At 34.9% G+C, this 12281-nt stretch overlaps 1 protein-coding gene across 3 annotated transcripts in view; it reads right to left on the reverse strand.

The window, feature by feature from the left end:
* WASHC4 (WASH complex subunit 4) overlaps nucleotides 1-12281 on the reverse strand; it is a 71173-nt gene extending 58892 nt beyond the window's left edge. For all 3 annotated transcript variants that reach the window (XM_060113261.1, XM_060113260.1, XM_060113259.1), the window contains exons 1-10: nucleotides 12156-12281; nucleotides 8837-8976; nucleotides 7838-7891; nucleotides 7676-7741; nucleotides 6876-6921; nucleotides 6343-6410; nucleotides 3026-3108; nucleotides 1343-1385; nucleotides 792-895; nucleotides 82-202 (exon numbers count right to left, since the gene is read on the reverse strand). In XM_060113261.1, the coding sequence (XP_059969244.1) occupies nucleotides 82-202; nucleotides 792-895; nucleotides 1343-1385; nucleotides 3026-3108; nucleotides 6343-6410; nucleotides 6876-6921; nucleotides 7676-7741; nucleotides 7838-7891; nucleotides 8837-8976; nucleotides 12156-12216 (786 nt within the window). In that variant the 5' untranslated portion in view covers nucleotides 12217-12281. The remainder of the gene's footprint in view (nucleotides 1-81; nucleotides 203-791; nucleotides 896-1342; nucleotides 1386-3025; nucleotides 3109-6342; nucleotides 6411-6875; nucleotides 6922-7675; nucleotides 7742-7837; nucleotides 7892-8836; nucleotides 8977-12155) is intronic.

The following is a 12281-nucleotide window of genomic DNA, read 5'->3' on the forward strand; positions in this document are numbered from 1 at the left end:
CTATAAAAGTGACCCACTACAATTCTGAGATGGGTCTACTAATATAAGCCCATTTATTATAGCCTGATACAGTGCTCATACCTGAAATATCATTCCATCAAGTAACTGCCCTTCTAGCTTCAGCAAGAACTTTTCAAATGGCTTTAGTTTTTCTTCCTGAATTCCAAATTTTGAAGGGTTGTGATGGACAGATTTCAGTAACCTTGTAGAAAAGTAGGAGAAAGACCTTTGATTTGCCTAACAAATTCTTGTATTAAAAATATTCCCAGAAATCAAAGTTTTATATTTGTATCACTTGTTTGGCTCTACACATTGGAAAATTTGAACAAAAACAATCCTAACATATTTAATTTTCTAATCATACCTTTTTATATCATCTTAAATTCAGATATCTGGTCCTCTCTAGATAAGACATTTAGTGAATGCTTATAAATTGAATAAAACAAAATGCCTTGCCTTTAAAAAGTTCTGGAGTATAAAACAAAATAAAACCAAGCTGAGAATAAACAACTATCATTCGTACAGAACAAGGAAAAAAGGAATCTGAGTCCTAAGATAGTCAAATTAACAACTACACTTTAAGAATTAGGATGCTTTATACAAGTATATCATACTCTCAAAAAGCCTACCTGAAAAGAATGGTTACTGTCTTCAAAGAAAATCTGACATGAGATCCTTCTAAATACAGATCTTCAGGTCTCCTAACGGATCTGTACTATTTATGTTTATTTATTTTTTACTAATACACTACCTATACAAAGAGAGTATTTTAAACATTGTAATTGGCTCACCTTTTGTACATAGTCCAGTGGTCTTTCAATGTGATATGATTATCAATAATTTCATCCAGGGTAAGCAGAACTGTTAGCAGCTCTCCCAAGTGCTCATACATAGTCTGTCAAAAAACCTTAAATGATTATCATTTAATCACTAGTTAGAAGTTAAGCTTCATGTGGATTTTTTAAGTTAAACACACTTGGGCTAATTAGTAAATTAAAGCAGTGGGTAAATTAAACTACAGATGAAACTGTTAATCCCCAGATGGAACCATCAGCCTTAAATTGGGAAACCCTTCACCCAATATTTCATCCTTAATCGTGATACTGTAGATTCTCTGGAGAGACCACTTGGAGAGTCTGCATTGGGCCAATACTAGGAAGAGTTACACTGATAGTGGGTCAGTAATGCCTCATCAACTTCACAGATGAAAGAGAACAAATGCAAAAAAAAAAGAACTCCTTTAAGAGCCTTGCAATAATTGTTGTACTCCCCAATCATACAAACTCCAAAGTAAAATATACTGAAAATTACAATTTCACAGGTCAAGTTAAATTACTTTTACCTGAAAATGAACTCCAGTTGTCTCTATAATTTTGGGTGCAATCCTGTAATAAAATAACACCCAAGTTAAAAAAAAAAATCTCCTTTTTTGTCACAGTTCATGTTTAAGGAAAACACATAACAGCAGAAGCTCTTGGAATTTTAATATGTATTTATTTTTATTTAGGCTTTAGTCACTAAAATTTACACGACCCAAAGAATTATTATTGTGTTCCACTTTCCCAAGCAGATAACTTGTACAGAGTCTGGGCTCTCCTTGCCTACACCCAACTCCTCAGTGGGTAGGTATATGTCAATATGCAGCCCATGAATAACCTTAGCCATTCAAACCTAAAGGATCTAACTTGGGATGGAGCTAAAGAAATAACAAAACTGGTATTTATTTATTTCTAAACTATCAGAACTTCTCGATTTTCAACTAGAATCTTTGTTATCCCACCCAAACTGGCATTTGGGAACTAGACCTCTGTTCAGTTGGATTTATTGCTAGCATTCTCATTCCTACTGAAAAAACAATGCATACAAATGGGATTATACCAAAGTCAAAAGCCCCAGGATAATTCAATTTTACTTCCTAGAGAGTCAATCTACTCAACAGTAAATAAATTAATACTTGTATATCAAAGCATATATAAATATCCCACAAGATAGAATATTTAAAAAATTAAACACAAAATTCAGACAAATTTCCTCTTTCAAGGGCAGCAGTGTGGTAGTGGGGAGTCTCTTTGAATTACACACCAAGTACAGCAGGGGTTGGGGGGAGCTGTGCTCTCATTCGCTTCTGCCATGAGGAGAACTTCAGTGAGAGCACAGAACATAAAATAAATAACTGACTGACTGGAAAAACATGAGAATGAGAAACAGTTAACACAGTCTTTCACTTTATAAATAGAGTTGAGATGCAGCATGGTACAGTAAGAACAACAATGAATGGACTGGTGACCAAAAGAGCAGTACCTAACTTGCTATGGAATCTTGGCAAATAATTCCTTTGGGCTTCAGTTATCTCTCTTCTCATAATTGAGAATCCCTAGTCATATATCTAAACAAAGTTTTGTAACATTATAATTAAGTAGTAAATGGGAAAAATTTTAAGTATACAGCTTTAATCAAATGCAAGATATTACTTTGTGGTGGTTAAGAATACTAAGGGCTCTATGAAAATTTGGTCTTTTTCTTGATTTAGGGCAGTGGTCCCCAAACTTGGAAGAGCATTAGAATTACTCACAAAAATTTTTCAGGGTAATTACCTAGCCCCACTCCCCAAGATTCTACAGTTTAAGGAAAGTGTCACATGATTCTAATCCAAGGACCTTGGATTTCCTTTAATTCAGTGTAAAGGAAAGAGGAAATAAGTAGAGAGAACTTGGTACATATACTAATTCTGTATTAGCCTTTTCTATACAATCAGATTTCTTTAAGATTATTCTGTCAATGTTCTCGTTCAGACAGATAATGGGCTCATTCACCATGGCAGAAACTGTCTTACTAATCTATGGATTACACACATCAAGTAGTGTTTAAAACATCATGAGTGTTCAAAGAACGCTGAATAAGTGAATGAAGGAATGAGTGAATAAGTGAGTGAACAAACGAAAAACTTTCAGATACTTAGCTAGTTTAAGAAAAACATTTCCTGCATCTCTATTAAAAATGTAAAAACATGTCTAAAATCCATTACTTGTTACTGATATAGAGGGCAGCCAACTGATGGACTACATTCATCACCACTTCATAGCACCTCGTAACAAAACAAGACAGTTCCTGAAATGACAAGTTGAGTATATGTTACAAGTTGAGTAAATGTCACTATTTCTGACTGAATTTTATGGTAACAATGCTAAACAAAAGCAAAATAGTTTTCTACTAAAAATCTCCAGTTAACCTGCAGAAGGACAACTTCAAGCATCCTTCAAGCAATCAGTTCTTAATTCACCTCCCAACGTTATTTCTACCTCTTTGCCCCTACAGCATTTCACTCATCCTTCTATTTTAAGTCTTGTTTTCATTACTCATATAATTCCTAACTGACAGAGACTGTCTTATTCCTTCCTTGAACGGCCACTGCCCAGTATGGTGGCTAACCCTCAATTGCTTCTCAATAAATGTCTGCCTATTAAATGAATAAATGAGTGAACATCTGAATGAATGAAGAAGCTCAGAAGCTGCCAGTTTAGAAAGTATGACAATGAGGGGAAGGGGTCTTCAGAAATCACTCTGAAATAACTTCAAATGTTTATTACCTTGAACCTTACCTATAAACAGGCTTGGCACACATCAAGTGAAATATTAATTATCCCAGGAATATGTTTGTCATTAAATAGTTAACTCACATCTATCCTAAAATATTTAGAACCTAATTAAACCTATGGCTACTCTAAACTGTAAGCTCTATGAGGGCAGAAATTTCTGTTGGTTTTGTGCACTGCTGTATCCCAAGCACCAAGAACAGTTTCTAACATATGCCAGGCTCATAAAACAGTTGTTGAATGTTTAAAAATGGAATCATATGCAGCTGTTAGATCCACAATTTAAATTTTTGAAAGTGAAAATAATACATTTCAATTTTATTTAAACAGCTCTAGTTTTACATTTCTTATTAAACTTCTAAAAGTCTAATAAAAGCAGAGGAAAGAACAGAAAATGCAGGACAAATAGAAAGCACAAAACAAAAAGGCAGAAATAAGTCCAGATACATAATACATTATTTATATAAGACAAATAGAAACAGAATTAACCAATTAAAACACAGAAATTTTCAGATTGTATAAAAAAGCAAAATCCAGATAGATGCAGTTTTAAAGAAACACAACTAAAACATAATGACACTGAAAGGCTGAAAGAATAAAAAGAATTTAAAAAAAGAAAATGCTAACTAAAACAGAGCTGGGGCCATGATATTAATATCAAATAGATTTTATTAGCATCACTATAGCTAATGACCATATATGTAATTATATATTATATACATAATTATTATCACAGCTTAAGAAGGTCACCACACAATAAAAGATTCCATTTACTGGTAATTATGAACAATTATAAACTTGTATGCACCAAATAAAACATCCTCAAAGTAAGAAATGCAAAATTTGACAAAACTAGAGAAACTGACACATTCACTTCAACCTTGTAAATTAACATTTCTTAGACTCCTGCCCAGCAGGCTTCCTGTTAGGTTCTGCCAACAGGTGGCATTAAAAGCAGACTAGAAGGCAGGAAATGGACATCCTTCCTATTTCTTGCTGTTTTTATCAACATAATCCAGGCAGGAGCAGTTCACCCCAGCAATGGCAGCTTGCCCCAGGCTCCTGCTTCTTTCAGCACCACAGAACCAATCTTCAATTTTAAACTCTACCAGCAGCAACCAGGCAGCACTGCTTCCTCAGAGGTATGCTACTAATTCCCTAGGGCTCCTCCTCCTACAGCTCCCAGACTCTGGCAACCTGAACCTTTTCCCTTTTTTACCCTAGATGTAGAGGTGATATCTGCTTCCTCTGGCTTACCTCACTGTTTTTTCTTTCAGCCCTCCAATTCTTATGGAACCAATTCTCTATATTAAATCTCCTCTATTTTTTTCTCTTTCTTTCTTTAATTGAAGTATCGTTGATTTATAATACTGTTAGTTTCAGATGTACAGCAAAGTGATTCAATTATATATTTTTTTTCAGATTCTCTTCCATTATAGGTTATTACAAAAGACTGAGTATAGTTCCCTGTGCTATACAGTAAATCCTTGTTGTTTACCTATTTTATGTATAGTATTGTGTATCTGTTAATCCCAAGCTCCTAATTTATCGCTCCCCACTGCCTTCCCACTTTGGTAACCATAAGTTTGTTTTCTATGTTTGTGAGATTGTTTCAGTTTTGTAAACAAATTCATTTGTATTATTTTTTAGGTTCCACATATAAGTGATATCACATAACATTTGCCTCTCTCTGTCTGACTTACTTCACTTAGTATGAAAATCTCTAGGTCCAGCTCTGTTGCTGCAAATGGCATTATTTCACTCTTTTCTATGGATGAGTAATATTCCATTTTTGTATATATGTACCACATCTTCTTTATCCATTCACCTGTTGATGGACACTTAGGTTGCTTTCATATCTTGGCAATTATAAATAATGCTGTATCACTGAGGTGCATGTATCTTTCTGAATTAGAGTTTTTGTCTTTCAGAATATATGCCCAGGAGTGGCATTGCTCGATCATATGGTAGCTCTATTAAATCTCCCCTTTTGAAATACCTCATGTGATCTGTTTTCTGGACTGAACCCTGACTGACACATACCATCATAGAGGATAATTTCAACAAAATGCTCTCAGTTAGGTAAGAAGACCAAAAAAAGTAGTAAAGACATAAAAGATTTGAATATTGTAGCATGCTTGATTCAATAAAATATATCAAATCTTATATCCAACAATCAGAAGGTAAGTGAGATTATGAGTACTATTTCCTTATCTCCAATTTTTGCCTTTGTCATATTATATAAGCATTGCTTTTATAACAGAGAAACAAAAGTTATTTCATTCTTTTGATAAACCAAACGACCTAGAATAACTAAAACTTTGCAGTGATGAAAAGCATATCTAAACTGAAACACCTGGTTAGAAGCAACATGTGCTGCTGCTTTTAAACCTCATCATTGCTCACATAACAGCTTAATGATCTCCATTAACAACTTTTTCGAAAATAAAGTATCTTTTCCTATCAGGTACAAAATTTAAATTATTTTAAAAGGCATGGTGATAAACTGTCCATAAATGAAATTATACAAAGAAACTTATTTTGATAGCTTATCTTACTAAAAATGCTATGAAAATCTTCCAGGAATTACAATCTCCTTAACTATCAATTTAATCCATTGCCAACTAAGTACCTTACCCTCACAGTACACGTTCTTAGCATCTGAAGGTTTCATAACTCTTTTCTGATTATGTGTGATTTACTCAAACTTTTCAAAGAAAAGGCTCAATAAAAAGTAAAAACCATTTACCTGTAAGAATGAAATAAATCTCCCCATTTGAATTTGGCAATCACCTTCCACCATGCTGGAATCTGTAGCTTTAAAAGGCAACATGAAGAATATTTCAATTTTTTATTTTAATCAACACCAAAAGAAAAACTGTGATTTTTATTCATTAGGACATCTTCTAATCTGCATAGTATTGAAAACAGAATTTTTACACTGAAGAGAAAAATGAAACAATCATTAATCACACAATTAAAAGTAACCATCTGTTTCACTATTTAATGAATTCAAGGGAAATCCTCATCTAGCTACAGTGCTTTGTAATTTATAAAAATATCAAAATAAATTCATACAGAATTTGCTGCTGCTTCATCACTGAGGTTTTTTTTACCTGTTTACCAAACAAAAATATAAACCGACAAAAAATCTGAATGTTTATTTTCTCACACTAATACTTCACATGATCATGACAGTCCTAGAATTGCCAGTTAACTTTTTGTTCATTTCAATCGCAAAAAAAGCATCACAACATTACAATGTGAAATTTTAAAACTTACCTCCTTCTCCATAAAACAAGAGACCATTATAAAATTTAGTTTCAGCCTGTTTAAAAAAAATTAAAATAATTTTATAAGGTTGCTATTTTGTTTTTAAATTCCTAAGCTCTCTTAGTTATCCCTATTTAATAGTAAGCAGATGACTACATCACACACATAAATTCACTTAAATTCAAAAACTGCTTGCAATATAGGTAAATGTAATTTATCTTTAGAGTACCAAAGATATTACTGATACTCAACCTTATTTCTTGATTTCTTTAGGCTTTACTTTGTCTTATCTGACCACTCTGTAATTTCCCACATCCTCCCACTAGTTAAGGAGAGAAAAAGCAACCACATAGTATCAAAAAGGTAGAGAAAAAAAGATAAAGTTTACCATCTTCTACCAGAGTTTTAATGGCTCATGGGTGAGGAAACACAGAACATATTAAAAATTCAAAGCTTTAAAAAAAAATCAGTTATATCCAGAAAGCCATTATATATGACAAGTAACACAGAAGGAATGCAGACCCAGACTCAAACCATTATTACCAGTAAAATGTTAGGTGAGTGACACTCTTTTAGCTTCGGTTTCCTCATCTATTCCTCACGTACCTCCTGGGTGGTTATTAGCATTAACGGGGTTAGCATGGTGTTTGGTACACAGTAAACACCCAGTGAATGGTACTCATTATTACTACTATTATACATATACAGTTCATTCAACATTCACTAAATATTTATGCACACTGTACACATATAAGCACATATTTGCTTTTAAATCATGTTTTTAATGTCTTAAGAGTACAAATAATTACCTCATATTTTAATTTCTTGATTTCACAACAAAGTGCAGCATAAACAGTGATGACTTTGTTTAAGACCTAGTTTCATGAGTAAAAACACAAAAGGAAAAAAGTAAATTAGAGCAGATAACTAAAGCATTTTAAAAAGAGATTTTTAGGTTTAGGAATCTGTACCTTGTTTTCAGTCTTTATGAGTTCCAAAAGGGAAGATTGTTCATAAGGCAAAAGCTGTAGAAACAAAGGAAAATAAATTTCTTTTAATTTGAAAAAAATCATGAAAATTCTAAGTACACAAACTGAGACTATCTCTCTTCTATGAAAACTTGTGTTCAACCCTGTACTCAGCACTAGCACCACACCAGATGGGCAGTGACTGCTAATGGCTACGGGATTTCTTTTTGGGCTGGTGAAAATGTTCTAAAATTGACTCTGGTGATGGTGGCACAATTCTATGAATACAGTAAAAACCAAAGAATTGTACGATATACGGATTACATCTCAGGAAAGCTGTTATTAAAGTAAGTCAACATGTGACTTAGGACAGCGTCTAGCACATAAGAAGTACTCAATAAATGTCAGCTATTACTTACGCGCCAACAGTTTCAAAGATAAAACAAAACAGAACTACCTCAAAATGGAACAGAGCAGGAGTGACTTATTTTATATCTTAAAAAAATCACTCCCATATTAAGGTCCCCTAAATAGCATAAGGGAGCTTTGGGGAAATCATAGAAATATTCAGCATCTTGATTGGGATATGAGATACATGGAAATAGGTGTTTGGTAAAATTCACTGAACAGTATTTTAAATCTATGCATCTCACTGTATGTAAAATAACCTCAATAAAAAAAACAACTAAAGCTTCAATATGCTATTCCAATCCTCTTCATTTTCTTGATAATGAAAAACAAGTTAGCTCAAAGAGTTGGAGTTCGTGTCATTCTTTGACACTAAAGATTTCTGAGTTTGTGTCATTCTTTAAAAAGGAAAACAAAAACAAAAACACATGCATGGCTTAGAGGAAAGGAAATTAACCATTTTTCTCCAAGTTTATTTTAGTTATTTTAGATTCCAAACAATAAAAATACATATCCCAATTTTGAAAACTGTTTTCAAGATACAGTATGTCCTTAAAAAGTATACATAAATTAAAAAATAAAACAAAATCAAACCTTTAGTGCTATAGGATCAAGATTGAAATCCCAAACATCTCCAATTGAATCATCCAGTGCGTCCTCAATTCTTCTCAATTGAGAGGTATACTCCTCAAGAAATTTCCCATAATTCTTAAGCTGGACTTCAGCATGAATTTCTAAATTTAAATTTTAAAAGTTTGTAATAAGTATAAGTAATGAATTACAAGACATTTCCTTCAAATAATCTCAAGTCACAGCAAAGTAGATACTAAGCATTGTTAATGTATCACTTCGGAATGTCTGAACTTCTTGAAAATAAAGTTTTAAAGTTAAACAATAATTGAACTTTCAATCTTTTCCAAATAGATACGATAATTGTAAAAAACAGTAGATGTTACCATTTAGATATATCACCTTAAAACTGCAACTTTAAAATACTATGAAAAAGTTACTATACCGTTTACTCCAAAATCTAAAAAATGTGAATAATGCCTTAGACAACTCAATGTCCTGATTCTATGTTTTAGTCATAAACAACATTTTTGTGCAAAAAAAAAAAAAAAAATCATGACCTGATTTAGGTGCAAAAATCTGTTGTCATAGAAGCCAAATTTTAAAATGTAATGCTTAATTACACAGTAAACTACGTCTAAAAATACACCTAAATATTGTTTTTTAAATGGTTTTAGACCTGCTTCACCATATTATTCCTGTAATGCCTCAAATTTACCAAGATATTTTGTTTTAATTATTTAACTATGATAATAGAATTGGAAAAGCCACTAAAGGACAATGAGTACAGAATACTGTGCTGATACTTACAGAATTTACACATTAATAGATGACTCTAGGAACTCACTGGAATAAACTGGACAATAAAAGTTTGCCTACTCAGCAAAGTTAATGACAGTAAATATTCCACCTTATTAAACACAAGAATCCATTATTCATTCCAAAGGCAGCAAATTCAACTCCAACTCAGTTTCTTTTATTGATGTGAATTACTTTATTCAATCGCTGTCTTCTAAAAAAAAGTAAAAATTTTCTCTCCTCAAATTATCAATGCCAAGCAACTCTAAGATAAGGTATGTTCTAACTCATTAAGGATAAAGACCTAGCTTCACATTCTCCCCTATTTTGCAACTAATGCTCCAAATCAGGTGAATCAATTCGTTCATCAATGTTCCCATCTCATTATAGTATTAATCTAGGCAATTCAATTCTGGAAAACAATTTGTCTAGATATGATTCATATTCCAAAAATTAATGAAAACCAGGCACAGAAAAGAGAGGTTCTCTCTTCCCTACAGCTTAAATTTTAAAAACTGCATTAAGGTTCTCGAAATCCCAAGTACATGTCTAATTTTCAGTTACATAGGAAATGACCAAAGCTGCGTTTAAACAGCAAATGAGTTCTTAATGGCAATGCTAGAAAAACATGCCAATGAATTATTCATTTAGTCTGTTTGGAAATTCATAAAGTAGCAGGCAAGAGAAAACCTGTAATAACATTAACATTCCTTGCTGATAAATTTTTAAATTGGTAAAAGTTAAAATAAAAAGATTTGAAATAAGAACTCCATAATGATTCTTCAAGAGTAAAAAATGCAAAAACTATTTACATGCTTATCTCTTCCAACAGACTTAATTCCTTGTTTTATCTTTGTATCCCTAATACCTACCACAGTTCCTGGCATGTGGGAAAAGTCTTTTGAGTCAATCAGATCATTCTGATTGAACCATTTTTCAAACCCAAAACATATTTTCATTCCAATATTTTGCAGATACTAAAGTAGGGAACCTCTGTCCATAAAACTTCATACATGACAAGGTGCAGTTCACTTTAACAGTAAATACAGTTATCTTCTCTGTAAACAAGCTGAAAGATTCAATACCACTAGGACCATTTTTTCATGCTGCATAGGAGCTTATAACTTATGGAATGTTTTGTGAAAAACTGCTAACCATCCTGAATTAAGCTCATGCTTCTTTGAGAGGTTAATAAAACCTAATTACATCTAATGTGCCTGACTTTTGTAAAATTATGCAAAATTTACACGTAATTTTTAAAAATAAATTTATTTTATTTATTTATTATTTTTGGCTGCATTGGGTCTTTGTTGCTGCGCGCAGGCTTTCTCTAGTTGCCGGGGGCTACTCTTCTTCGTTGCGGTGTGTGGGCTTCTCATTGCAGTGGCTTCTCTTGCTACAGAGCATGGGCTCTAGGCACGCGGGCTTCAACAGTTGTGGCATGCAGGCTTCAGTAGTTGTGGCTCGCGGGCTCTAGAGCGCAGGCTCAGTAGTTGTGGCGCACGGGCTTAGTTGCTCTGCGGCATGTGGGATCTTCCCAGACCACGGATGGAACCCGTGTCCCCTGCATTGGCAGGCAGATTCTTAACCACTGCACCTCCAGGGAAGCCTTATGCCTAATTTTTAAAAATTACATTCACCTTTTGAGAAAACTACATTAAAAAAACAAATTCACAAGCAGTATGTTCCAATCTCTCATATCACCTACACAGATTCATATCACCAAAGATAAAAAACAGATCACCAATTTGCATTCATCTTAGGTAAAGTTTCACTGAAATAGTTTGGCCTCTAAATTTTGCTGCGTGGAACTGAATTTGCTAGGTTAAAATGAGACAATCCAATTTTATTAAGTAAAATCGGAAGCAGATTTGCTGTAATTTCTGAAACCTTTTTAGGTGCGCAGGAAACTACAGGACATCACTTTTGAAAAATACCACTTAACGTAAATAAAAGGCATGGGAGGAGATAAACTTGACATTCACGTGTTTATTTTTTTTACCGCGAAATGAGTTCTTTTTCGCTATCTTCTAGCGAAGATAAGCATATGAATATGAAGGTAAAAACACTCAAACTTCCAAAAGTTGGTTTGGGAGGAAAACGAAGAAAGACAGAAAACCGAAACAGGAACCCGAACCTCAGCCTCACCTACAACTGCACGCTCTGAGGATCTGGCGAAAGCCCCGGGCGGCCAAAGACAAGGCAGCCTCCGCTCCCAGGGTTGCGGGCCATCCCGGGCGCGCCCCGCCCGAGCCCCCGGCTGCACGAAGTGGACGCCGCGCCCCTCGGGCCACAGAGGGCTCCCCAGGACAGTCACCGCCCCGAAGGCCGAGCCCTGGCCGGGCCTGACCCAGCATCTCCGGGGATCCCAACCCAGAAAGTTAGGTTCGCGAGCACGTCCCTCTCACACCCCTAGGCGCAGAAAATGTCCCGAAGCGGACGGCTACGCGCCGAGAGCGACGCAGAGCCCTCCCGCAGGAGCGCTGCCGGGGCTGAGGCGGGCCGGGGAGCGTCCACCCGCAACCCTTGCCTGCCGCTCCCTTACTCTGTGAGCCGTCGTCAACGCGGTCGAACTCCCAGTCCGGGGACAGAGTCTCCACCGCCATCACTCCGCCGCCTCCCACAGTCACAGCCCCAACCAGCCTTGGCGACGACGGCGGCCTCACCCGGG

Source organism: Mesoplodon densirostris, chromosome 11 (assembly GCF_025265405.1).
Source record: "Mesoplodon densirostris isolate mMesDen1 chromosome 11, mMesDen1 primary haplotype, whole genome shotgun sequence".
NCBI lineage: Eukaryota > Metazoa > Chordata > Mammalia > Artiodactyla > Ziphiidae > Mesoplodon > Mesoplodon densirostris.